At 36.5% G+C, this 12,868-nt stretch overlaps 1 protein-coding gene across 2 annotated transcripts in view; it reads right to left on the bottom strand.

The window, feature by feature from the left end:
- The window catches only part of PIK3C2A (phosphatidylinositol-4-phosphate 3-kinase catalytic subunit type 2 alpha), a 104,383-nt gene that overhangs the window by 22,696 nt on the left and 68,819 nt on the right, over positions 1-12,868 (bottom strand). For both annotated transcript variants that reach the window (XM_059407689.1, XM_059407695.1), the window contains exons 15-21: positions 12,458-12,603; positions 9,461-9,649; positions 8,178-8,271; positions 7,599-7,693; positions 7,075-7,255; positions 2,511-2,615; positions 1,228-1,320 (exon numbers count right to left, since the gene is read on the bottom strand). In XM_059407689.1, the coding sequence (XP_059263672.1) occupies positions 1,228-1,320; positions 2,511-2,615; positions 7,075-7,255; positions 7,599-7,693; positions 8,178-8,271; positions 9,461-9,649; positions 12,458-12,603 (903 nt within the window). The remainder of the gene's footprint in view (positions 1-1,227; positions 1,321-2,510; positions 2,616-7,074; positions 7,256-7,598; positions 7,694-8,177; positions 8,272-9,460; positions 9,650-12,457; positions 12,604-12,868) is intronic.

Genomic DNA, 12,868 nt, shown 5'->3' with positions numbered 1-12,868 from the left:
TCTGCTTGGCAGGGAGCCTGCTTCCTCTGCGCTCTCTCTCTGCCCACCTCTCTGACTACTTGTAATCTCTATCAAATAAATAAATAATATCTTAAAAAGAAACAAAAAAAGAAAATTATGAAAAAAAATTAGAGATTAGCCCTAACAAATATTAAAAATATATAAAATTTCTGTACTCAGATGGTACTATTTTAGGAAAAGGCAAATATATTAGTAAAATATAGTCCAAAACCAGATTTAAGAGAACTTGCTCTCTCTCTCTCTATATATATATATATATATGTATATAGAATATACATACATATAAATATATACATTTATATTCATAAAGATAGCTTCTCTTGAACCATCATATATATACATTATATATATAAGCCTGCACTAACTGAACTCACTGAATTAACTACAACTCTCCATTCTTCCTTACAATATACAAATTATGACCACAACACACAGAACTTTGGTAATAGATTACTCTTGTAGTATTCCACTCCTGCTGCTTCCCACAGGTAAGTTTTATGTTTCCAAAAACCAATGCCATTGCTCATGGTTTTGTAGTGTCACGCTGCACAACTCTAGGGGGTACCATTCACATCCTATCTGTGTGAAAGGCATTATCTGCTAAAGCTATGGCCATAGGTAGCAGCTGTAGCTGAGGGCTGCATTTATTCCCAAATCTGTTTTAGAACAGTTTATATCAGCAATAACTTTTCACATAATTATTCAATTTTTTTAAAAAGATTTTATTTTATTTATTTATTTTATTTATTATTTTTTATTTTATAAAGTTTTTTTATTTATTTGACAGAGATCACAAGTAGGCAGAGAGGCAGGTAGAGGAGGGGGAAGCAGGCTCCCTGCCAAGCAGGGAGCCCAATGAGAGGCCCGACCCCAGGACCTGGAGATCATGACCCGAGCTGAAGGCAGAGGCTTAACCCACTGAGCCACCCAGATGCCCTAAGAAAGTAATTTTTCAATTGCCACTTAAAAACAGCGTAACCTTCGGGTGCTTGGATGGCTTAGTCGGTTAAGTGTCTGCCTTTAGCTCAGGTCATGATCCCAGGGTCCTAGGATGGACCTGCACTGGACTCCCTGCTCAGTGGGGAGTCTGCCTCTCCCTTTGCCTCTGCCCGCCCTTCGGCTTGTGCTCTCTCTCTGTCTCAAATAAATAAAATCTTTAAAAAAAAAGTAAAGAAAAGAAAAACAAAGTAACCTGATTTTGCTCACCTTAAACATGACATTAATTTCGTCCCCCATTGGATCAGCATTCAGCATTGTCACTTTTAGGGGCACAGCATTGGAACTGAAGAAGGAACATGACTACAAATACAACATGCTATGCATTAGAAGGGTAACACTGGAATAAAAATGGGTTTAAGATTTTTTTGTCCTAAGCATTTCTCTCTCCACCTATTCCTCTGAAGTATAGCCAATGAAATAACACATGTGAACTGCTTTTTAGATCATCCAGCAGATAAGAGGTATTTAAAAATATTTTGAAACTTAAACACAGCATGAGTAAAATATCATCTACTACTCTCTAGATGAGAAGAAAAACCTTAAAACTTGAGACAAAATTATTAAAAGTTTGAGCTTTAAAAGTATCTTAATTCCTCAACAGAGCTCAGAATTTTGTATATTCTTATCTCTCTCTAAAGCAGTATGATCTGGGATGAGATCTCTACTTCTCCTATTTATGGTACTCTTCTAATTAATAATTAGCCACATAATCAAATTGTGACACTAAATTTAAAAATTCCATCAGCAAAGACCAAATCTTATTTTAAAATGAAACTGGTTAAAAAAAAACTAATTTAAGAAAGACCAATTAAAAGAAACAACAAACAAAACACAAGGAGAAAATGTGACCCCATCGCCCCCACCAATAACATACAACTCAGGGACCCACTGTTAAATTTTAGTAAAGAGAAGCCATGTATCAACTTAAAAAGAAATAAAACCTGAGATGCCTTTATGAATACTTGTACCTTGGCCTTTCCAAACCAGAGACTCTAATGGATGAATTAATTGATTGCTTTTGCTGAATTCATTAAGGGAAAATCCACTATTTGCATAACTACTGGCCCACTCTGAAATATAATCACTCAATGCTGATGATTCAACTACTTTTTGATGGCTCTAAAAAGTGCTATAAACTTGAGGGGAGTCTTTCTGAACATTCACAAGGGAGGAAAGGAAATGCTATCGGTGACTAGAATTTTAACATATGCCTACATGGCAGCTATTATATCATAGTAAAAAATAATTTATTTTGAGATAGCAAATAATTTTATATTGTTTTTTCTTTCAGGAATGGTGGTTAAGTAAAACATACTGAGGTAAATATGGTTCTTACACAAACAGACATCCATAAATACTAATAACCAACCTATATGCAGATATTATCCTTATTTGCCTTAAGTATATCAGCCCATCTGCTTTCTTCCTACACATTTTTTCTCTACAGATTATGAAATATAATATTAACTTATTAGTATTTTATATGTCACCTTAATATTTAATTCTTTTGCAACAAGACTTGGATTGAGAGGAAGACGGCATTTATTTCTTAGAAAAAAGGACTGTACTCGTTCCATACTCCTTTGAAGGACAACCTAGGAAAAGAGAATGACTCTGTAAGTACATACTGAAAATGAAGACCTACTTTTTAACAAGATTTTATTTATTTATTTGACAGAGAGATACACAGCAAGAGAGAGAACACAAGCAGGGGGAGTGGGAGAGGGAGAAGCAGGCTTCCCACTGAATAGGGAGCCTGATGTAGGGCTTGATCTCAGAACCCTGGGATCATGACCCAAGCCAAAGGCAGATGCTTTAGCTACCCAGATGCCCCAGGAAGACCTATTTTTAAGACAAATAAATTATGTCGTGGACCAACCTAAATTTTAAAATGCCCAACTGTCAAAAACAAGCTATTGCTAAAGTGTTAATTTTAGAATTAGAAAGGGCAAAGGCTTATAAACATGGGGGGGTACATATGGTTTATTTAACATATTAATTAAAAGTCTCTAACAATCAAATAAGTAGATATTAAGCAGAAATGAGATGCAATTTTTCCTGACAGTTTAAAAATTTAAGGTTAACACCCCAGTCCCAGCAACAGGGCAGAAAAAGATACTTTCATAATCTATTGGTGGAGAAAAAGATTTAACTAAAAATATACAAAGTCCCTGACTCAGCTATTTCACCTATAGGAATATCATATACAGAAATAGTAGCAAAGGGGCAAATACTTATACACTATATTCACTGTAGGAATGGAGAAAGAAAAATGTGTAAACGATTTACAAAAGTAACAGTTCACAAATTACGCTACAATACCTTGTAATACTATGTACCCATTAAGAAACATGAGGTGTGACTATAGGTCTTCACATAAAATTCTCTAAGATGAAGTAAAAAAGAGCAAGTTGCAAAACAAAACAAAACCCCACCAAAAAACCCCCCACATAATTGCTGAAAGAAATTAAAGATCCAGACGAATGAAAAGACATCCTGTGTTCATGAACTGGAAGACTTATTATTATTAAGATTGCAGTATTTTCCAAATTAATCTACAAACTCAACACAATTCCATTTTTTAAGATTTTATTTGACAGAGAGTGAGAGAGAGAGGTTAGGGAGAGAGAGCATAAGCACGAAGGGCGGAGATGGAGAGGAAGAAGCAGGATCCCCGCTAAACGGGAAGCCCAATGCAGAGCTCAATTCCAGGACCCCAGGATCATGACCTGAGATGAAGGCAGACTTAACTCACTGAGCCACCCAGGCGCCCCACAGACTTAACACAATTCTTATCAAAATTCCAACTTCCTTTTTGTAGCAATGTACAAGATGGTCCTAAAATTCAGACAAAATTGCAAGGACTTCTGAATAGACCAAAACAACAACAACAACAACAAAACCTTGAAAAAGAAAAGTTAGAAAACTCATACTTCTTGATTTCAAAAACTACCACAAAGCTACAATAATGAAAACAGTATGGCATAAGGCTAATCTTTTAGATCAATGAACTAGAATCCAGACCCATAAGTCTATGGTCAACTGACTTTCATCAAAGGTGCCAAGATCATTTATGGGAAAGAACAGTCTCTTCAACAAATGGTGCTGAGAAGTTCTGAAGATGCTGCCCAAGGGAAAAAGCAGATCTGGAAAAGGCGGGGTGCTGAGGGGGAGTGGTGAGCAGCCTCTAGGAGAGACAGTGCTGATAAGAAGTCTCCAAAGGTGGTGGCAGACATTCTATGAGAAAAACATGGGGAAAATAATGGAAGCTATGGAAAAGTTAAAATCTGGAATGAGATAAATAAAGTGGCTGCACGTTATAGTGAAGATGAAGTGATGTGGTTGGATGACCAGAGGTTCCATGGTGGAACCACTTCAAAAAGCAGCATTTTGGGGCGCCTGGGTGGCTCAGTGGGTTAAAGCCTCTGCCTTCGGCTCAGGTCATGATCCCAGAGTCCTGGGATCGAGCCCTACATCAGGCTCTCTGCTCAGCGGGGAGCCTGCTTCCTCCTCTCTCTCTCTGCCTGCCTCTCTGCCTACTTGTGATCTCTGTCAAATAAATAAATAAAATTCTTAAAAAAAAAAAAGGCAGCTTTTACCTTGCTTTTAAGTGGGTTGAATAGGCCAGTATTTACAGACCCTCCAGTTAGGACAAAATCTGGCTATCATATCATTATGAAGGGAGAAAATTGTACAAAAAACTGGAAAAACAAAAATGGTGCTAGAACAACTGAATAATTGCATGTAAAAGAATAAAGTTGAATCCTTACTTCCAAGCATATTAAAAAATACTCAAAATGGATTGAAGACTTACATAAGAGCAAACAATAAAACTCCTAGAACATAACTGTATAATCTTTGTGACCCTAGATTTGACCACAAATTTTTTTTAAAAGATTTAATTTATTTATTTGACAGATGGAGATCATAAGTAGGCAGAGAGGTAGGCAAAGAGAGAGGGGGAAGCAGGCTCCCTGCTGAGCAGAGAGCCCGATGTGGGGCTTGATCCCAGGACCCTGGGATCATGCCCTGAGCCGAAGGCAGAGTCTTTAACCCACTGAGCCACCCAGGTGCCCCTTGACCACAAATTCTTAGTTATCAATTGCACAAGCAACAAAAGGAAAAATCAACTTCATAAAATTAGTAACTTTTGTGCATTAAGGGACACTACCAAGGAAATAAAAAGATAATTCAAAGAATGGGAGAAAATATATATATTTTAAAGATTTTTATTTATTTATTTGAGAGACAGCGAGAGAGAGTATGAGAGGGAGAAGATCGGAGGGAGAAGCAGACTCCCCGTGGAGCTGGGAGCCCAATGCAGGACTTGATCCCGGTACTCCACAATCATGACCTGAGCCAAAGGCAATCACTTAACCAACTTAGCCACCCAGGCGCCTGAGAGAAAATATTTACAGTGTCTCTGACAAGGGTCTAATATCCCAAATACATAAAGAACAATTCAACAACAAAAAGACAAACCATTTAAAAACAAAAACAAAAACTGAAAACAGAAACTCTCCAAAAAATATATACAAATGGTCAACAAACACACAAAAATGTGCTCAAAATCACTGATAATTAGGAAAATGCAAATCAAAACCACAAGGAGGTACTATTTCATACCCACTAAGATGACTATCATTTTTAAAAATTATTTTTAATAGCATATAATGTATGATTTGCCCCAGAGGTACAGGTCTGTGAATCATCAGGCTTACACATTTCACAGCACTCACCATAGCACATACCCTCCCCAGTGTCCATAACCCAACCACCCCATCCCTACCCTTCCACCCCCCAGCAACCCTCAGTTTGTTCTGTGAGATTAAGAGTCTCTTAGGGTTTGTCTCTCTCCTGATCCCATCTTGTTTCATTTTTTCTTCCCTATCCCCCAAACCTCCCGCCCTGCCTCTCAAATTTGAGGATTAGGATTTTTTTTTTAAGGCAGAAAATAACAAATGTTGGTGAGGATGTGGAGAAGTTGGAATCCTCATACACTGCTAGTAGAAATATAAAATGATGAACCTACTTTGGATAAAGGTTCCTCAAAAAGTTAAACATAAAAATTGCTTTATAGCCCAGTAATTTTACTCCTAGATAAAGTTAAAAGAGGTATCCTAACAAAAACTTGCACAAGAATAGATAAACAAAATTTGGTATATCCATAGAACGGAACATTATTCAGCTATAAAAAGGAGTGAAGTACTCATACATGCTAGAATATGGATGAACCTTGAAAATACTAGGCAAAGTGAAGAAACCAGACACAAAGGCCACATGTTATAGAATTTCATTTAAATGAAATGTCCAGAATAAATACATCCACAGAATAGAAAGCAGATTAATGCTTACTAGGGCCTGGTAAGGAGGGAATGAGGAATGAAAAATAAGTGGGTACAGGCTTTCTTTTAGCTATGATGAAAATGTTCTGGAATTAGTGGTAGTGGCTGCATAACATTGTGAATGTACTAAAACAGAATGAATGAAATAGGTGAATTTTATCTCAAGAACAATATGTATGTATATATGTATGTATGTTTATTTCTATAAAGTTTTTAAAGTTCAAATATTTGTGTATATATTTAAGTGCATATATGTATAAAGTCATATAAAAGACCAGAAAGGACATATAGCAAACTATGAATAATAGAAACCTAGCAGGGAGAAAATGAACTGGAAAATTTTAATTTTTACATTAATTTAACATCTTAATAAATTTTTATCCTATAAATTTATTACTTGGATTTTTTAAACATTAGCATCAACTCATACTTGCATTACTTTCATAGTTACAAAAAGATAAAAACAAAATAATGAAAAAGAAACTCAAGAATTGTGATCAGGAAGGAATTCATAAGCATGGAAATTAAAAAACTGTTTTTGAGTTAGTTGTACAATCTTTTCCTATGGCTTTAAACTGAATTCATCTGCTCAAAACAGCATAGGTATAGTTAGTCTACTGGATATCAACTGGTAAAGAGTAACAACTCATCAACACTATAGAGATCTTTCAAGATCAAAATAATCATATTCCCTCTTTTGGGTACATACCTGTCTGGCTGATCCACTAGCCTGCCTTACTTTTTCTGCTACTCCTCCTAAAAGCTGCACAAGTTTAGTCTGCTTCAAAAGTTCTTCTCGGAGTCCTTTTCCTCCTACTGAGAGGAGAGCTCCCAAAACATGTTCGTATCGGGCACCAAACTGTGCATCATGCAGGGCATCCTTGAGGAGCCTAATACAGCAAAACAGTTATGTCAGCCACTTCTGAAAACTGGATGAATGTCTCTTGAATATCAATGTAGGTTCATTTTTTTGGTATCCAGGAATTTATTTTAAGCTGTAAGTAAAAACTCATTATTATGGAGCTCTTAACATTTTGTTAGCTCTTTATTGCCAGGAGATTTAGCATTTTTGGTTTTATTTCTAAGGACATAAAAATCTGCCTTCTTTATAATAATGCCCTTAATAAAACATCTGGTATTGACATTAGCAGTCTGAGGATACTGTTTAGACTTTCAGAGTATACCATCTCTAGAGATAAGAAATAAATTACTTAAAAAAAGTTTAACTCTTACCAATATAAATTGTGTGCTATGTGTATATTTCCCAATGCCCTGGACAGAAGGAAGCGCACTAATGAACTGTTCAAGTAAATTTCATATTTCAAAGCCTACACATAAAGGAAAGTAAGAATTACTAGTGGTCAAACCCATACAATATTATTAGGACAAAATTATCAAAAGAGAAACTATATAAAGCAAGATTTAAGATAACACTGATAAAAATGAAATAGATGAATTAACTTAGGCTATATATGTTATAAAGTCAAGAAGAAAGGTGTAGGTTTAATATTCATTAGTTACGTTTAAATGGCTAATAAAGAAAAATCAAAGAAAAGTTCAAGTCTGGTTTGTTCTGAGAATCTAAAAACGTAAGAATTAAAAATCTAGGTGTGTGTGTTTGTATATAAAATATTCAAGTGGGGCAGTTAACAATAGTGGAAAAAAAATCATACTACATCCAAACCTAAGGTACCTAAACATTCCCACAAAAGTACTTTTAATCACAACAGAATGGAGATCCTTTAGCAAGTTCTCTACTCATAAAAAATGGGTGGAGAGTAAGGTGAACAGGTAAACCAGTAAAAAACATACCTGTACAAACTGTGGAAGAAGATCAGTTAGTTCATCATCACTTATAGCCTCAATCCAGGTCACAGCTATAGACCTCACTTCCTGATCTGCAAATCTAAAGAAGCACCACAAAAATCAAGATTTAACGGTGATTTCTTTCTAGTGAAGCTGCATTTCCTTTTTTTTTTTTTTTTTTAAGATTTTATTTATTTATTTGAGGAAAGTAAGTAAGATAGAGAGCACACAGGAGCAGGGGCAGAGGGAGAGGGAGAAGCAGGCCCCTTGCTGAGCAAGGAGCCTGATGCAGGGCTCAATCCCAGGACCATGGAATCATGACCTGAACCAAAAGCAAATGCTTAACCAACTGAGCCACTCAGGCGCCCCTGAAACTGTATTTCCTAAAAACACAATCTTAATCTATATGTGATAAAGAATATTCAAATAGCTCTTTATTCAAAAGCAATCATCTTTCTTTTTTTTTTTTTAAGGAAGAAAAATCTTCCTGTACTATACAAATTCAAGTTCAGGACTGTTTAATTATGAAAATTTTGACCCATATCATAAAAAAATGTAACAAATTATTCAAAATTTAGAACCTAGATCCCTCTTTAGGCTAGTTTTATTATTATTTTTTTAAAGTTTTTTTTATTGACTGAGAGAGTGAGAGCTGGAGAGGACAAGCAGGGTGAGAGAGCATGAACAGGGTGAAGGAGAGACCAAGGGAGAAGCAGACTCCCCACTAAGCAGGGAGCCTGATGTGAGGCTGGATCTGGGTTAGTTTAAAATGATAGGACAACTCTATTCTTTTCCTAATTTTTAAAAGTGAACTTTACACCCAGTGTGGTGCTTGAACTCCTAACTGCCCCCCCACCCAAGATCAAAAGTCCCATGTTCCACCAACGGAGGCAGCCAGGCTCCCCATGACATCTCTTTTTAATAACCCTAGCACAGGGCGCCTGGGTGGCTCAGTAGGTTAACAGCCTCTGCCTTCAGCTCAGGTCATGATTGGGATGGAGGCTGCATCAGGCTCTCTGCTCAGCAGGGAGCCTATGTCCCTTCCTCTCTCTCTCTCTGCCCACCTCTCTGCCTGTCAAATAAATAAAATCTTAAAAAAAAAAAAAACAACAAGAAAAACACCCCAGCACAAAAAGTATGTTTATAAAAATACACACTTACACATTTATATTGTACTGAATTGCGTTCATGGTAAAACAAAGGGAAATACTCCTGCAACATAATATACCCTATTGGAAAAAATGATAACAATAAAATAGAGCAAGTACATTCACTCATGGTTAACTTACTTTGAGTCAAGTAGCTCCAAAGCAGTCAGTGGGTTTAAGGGAGGCCATTGCTGAAGCAGTGAGTAAGTTTTGGCAAGATTAACCCATTTCCAGTTTGGGGCACTTGCTAGTACTTTAGGAAGAGAATTTGGGTGTTTGAGGCAATAATAGCGTTTCTCCCACAAAAAGGCTTTATCTTCTTTAGAAAGTCTGCATATATGACAAAATTAAATCACTTCTCAATGATATCATAATGACAGTTATAATCTCAATGCTTAAAAATACAAAAAAGAAATTTATTCATTTTAGGACAGCCACTTCTTGGTAGAATCATTAACACTAATTTTGAATAGAAAAATGCAATATACAGCAAACACTACTAATTTACTCTAATTTGGGGGATAGAAAGAAATCATTTTGCCTTGATAAAAGTCTTAGTTATGAAAATGAAGGATAATTCAGTATGATAAAAATTTATTGAGCTCTAACCAGATGCCAAGCACTAGAAATCAGAGTTGAATAAGCAGAACCCACTCTACAAGATAGCAAGGATATCATCCATTTTATACAAGTAAAATCAAATATCATGCAAAAAAAAAAAAAGCTATTACATATTAGAAGATGATTTTAGAAGATGATTATTCAGCTCAAATGAGGAACATTCAAAATGAGAAGTATTTGTTTGGAAAACTCTAATTCAGTCTTAATGACAAATGTTTATGTGATGAAATATTCACTATTTTACTACCCCCATCCATCTACTTTTGTGTATAAATACATGTACTGATGCATTCATGTCATGTGGAGAACTGAAAAAATGCAAATATTCCAAAAAGGTGCACAGTTAAAGTCTCTCCCGCCAGTTCCCCTCCCAGTGACAACTGCCTTATTAGACTGTATATCCTTGGTGCGTCTGCGTGGCTCAGTGCGTTAAGCCTCTGCCTTTGCCTCAGGTCATGATCTCAGGGTCCTGGGATTGAGCCTCTCTGCTCAACAGGGAGCCTGCTTCTCCCTCTTTGTCTACTTGTGATCTCTGTCAAATAAATAAATAAAATCTTAAACAAAAAACAAAAAACACAAAGATTGCATATCCTTCCAGAGATAGTCTATTGATATAAAAGCATATACATAGGTATGTGTAGATTCTTTTTTCTTTACGTAAATAGTAACATACCACATAAACTATTCTGCTCCTTGCTTTCTTCATTTAACATCTTACCTATTAGTATACACAGCTAGCTGTAAGTTTTTTTTTTTTTTTTTAAGATTTTATTTATTTATTTGAGAGACAGTGAGAGAGAGCATGAGTGAGGAGAAGGTCAGAGGGAGAAGCAGACTCCCCGTGGAGCCTGATGCAGAACTTGATCCTGGGATTCCAGGATCATGACCTGAGCCGAAGGCAGTGGTCTAACCAACTGAGCCACTTAGGCATCCCTATAAGTTCATTCTTAATAGTTATATAATACTGCACTGGATAAAGGTACAATAATTGAACATTTACTGATGGACACTCACTGTCACTTACAATAATCCAAATACCTCAATGAATATTCTTTACCCCATAAGCAAATATAAAAGGTTTTCTTGAAGACATAATTAAATGGAACTATAACCACTAGGTTACAGACTATGTACACTGTGACCTTTATCGATTTTGATCTCCCAAAGTGCCATAGCCAACAGTTTAAGTCCCATTTTTCTGTATCCTCATCAATACTTTATATGATGAGACATTTTAATTTTCATCTAAGATGTGTATAAAATACTATATTGCAGTAATTTTCCTTTTCTTGATTACTGAGGGGTCAAACATCTTCTCAGATATTTAAAAGGCACTGTATTTTTTTTTTAATAAAGATTTTATTTATTTATTTATTTGACAGACAGAGATCACCAAGTAGGCAAAGAGACAGGCAGAGAGAGAGGGAGGAAGCAGGCTCCCTGCTGAGCAGAGAGCCAACGCGGGGCTCGATCCCAGGACCCTGGGATCATGACCTGAGCCGAAGGCAGAGGCTTTAACCCACTGAGCCACCCAGGCGCTTCAAAAGGCACTGTATTTCTTTTCCAAAAAATTATCTAGTCACATTCTTCCTGTTACTAAGTTGGTTTGTCTATTGTCTAAAAAACTGAAGTTCTTTATATATATATTTTTAAAATCTATTGATATTTACTGTTAATTTAGTTCTCAATGTTGTTTGCCTTTTGATCATGTAAAAGTTTGACTTGTACAAATTTTTTTTTTTTAAGATTTTATTTATTTATTTGACAGACAGAGATCACAAGTAGGCAGAGAAGCAGGCAGAGAGAGGAGGAAGCAGGCCTCCTGCTGAGCAGAGAGCCCGATGCAGGGCTGGATCCTAGGACCCTGGGATCATGACCTGAGCAGAAGGCAGAGGCTTTAACCCACCGAGCCATCCAGGCGCCCCTGACTTGTACAAATTTTTACAGTTTTACCTAGTTAGGGATGCCTGGGTGGCTCAGTTGGTTGAGCGACTGCCTTTGGCTCTGGTCATGATCCCAGCATCCTGGGATTGAGTCCTGCATTGGGCTCCTTGCTCAGCTGGGAGCCTGCTTCTCCCTCTGCCTACCACTCTGTTTGCCTGTGCTCAAACTCTCTCTAACAAATAAATAAATAAAATCTTTAAAAAAAAAGTTTTATGTAGTTATATGGGTTTTTATAGAATTAAAAACAACAAGAAAACTTTCCATACCAAGATTACTAAATCATGAACTAAATCAGGGCATTTAATAAACTATTAACTTGAGGGGCGCCTGGGTGGCTTAGTGGGTTATAGCCTCTGCCTTTGGCTCAGGTCATGATCTCAGGGTCCTGGGGCTCTCTGCTCAGCAGGGAGCCTGCTTCCCCTCTCTTGCTCTGCCTGCTGCTCTGCCTACTTGTGATCCCTCCCTGTCAAATAAATAAATAAATAAAAATCTTAAAACAATCAAACAAACAATTAACTTGAGATTTACAATGTAAGAAAATACCCAGGCAAAACAAAAATCGAAGGAGCATACCCAAGTGATGAGTCTCTATGAATAATATCAAGAAGTTTCCCTTTTATATCATTCTCCAGTGTTTCTAAGTTGTGTTGCTCTATGATGCTTCTGTCAACTTGAGGAGTAGTATAGATGACATCAAACATAGGAGAAGGAAAATCAACCTTAAAAATTTAACAGAGGTTTATCAGACTGCAGCTAAAGAGTCCACATATCTGCCACATTAATTTGTCTTTGAGAAAATGGATTCTGAGCCATCAGGGTGACTATTAGATTAAATATTGAATTAATACTTCCTGTCCTTTTGCTGAAAGTGATTACCATCACTGGTAATTTTCAAAGGCACATATATTACATGGGATGAATACAAGTCCCCCCCCCTTTTTTTTTTGCTGTTTCCAGAAACAGGAAATGGTTTATTAACATTTA

The sequence above is a fragment of the Mustela nigripes genome, chromosome 1 (genome assembly GCF_022355385.1).
Source record: "Mustela nigripes isolate SB6536 chromosome 1, MUSNIG.SB6536, whole genome shotgun sequence".
Classification (NCBI taxonomy): Eukaryota; Metazoa; Chordata; class Mammalia; order Carnivora; family Mustelidae; genus Mustela; species Mustela nigripes.
Note: the sequence above shows the minus strand (reverse complement) of the source record. Positions and strands in the feature narration are given on the sequence as shown.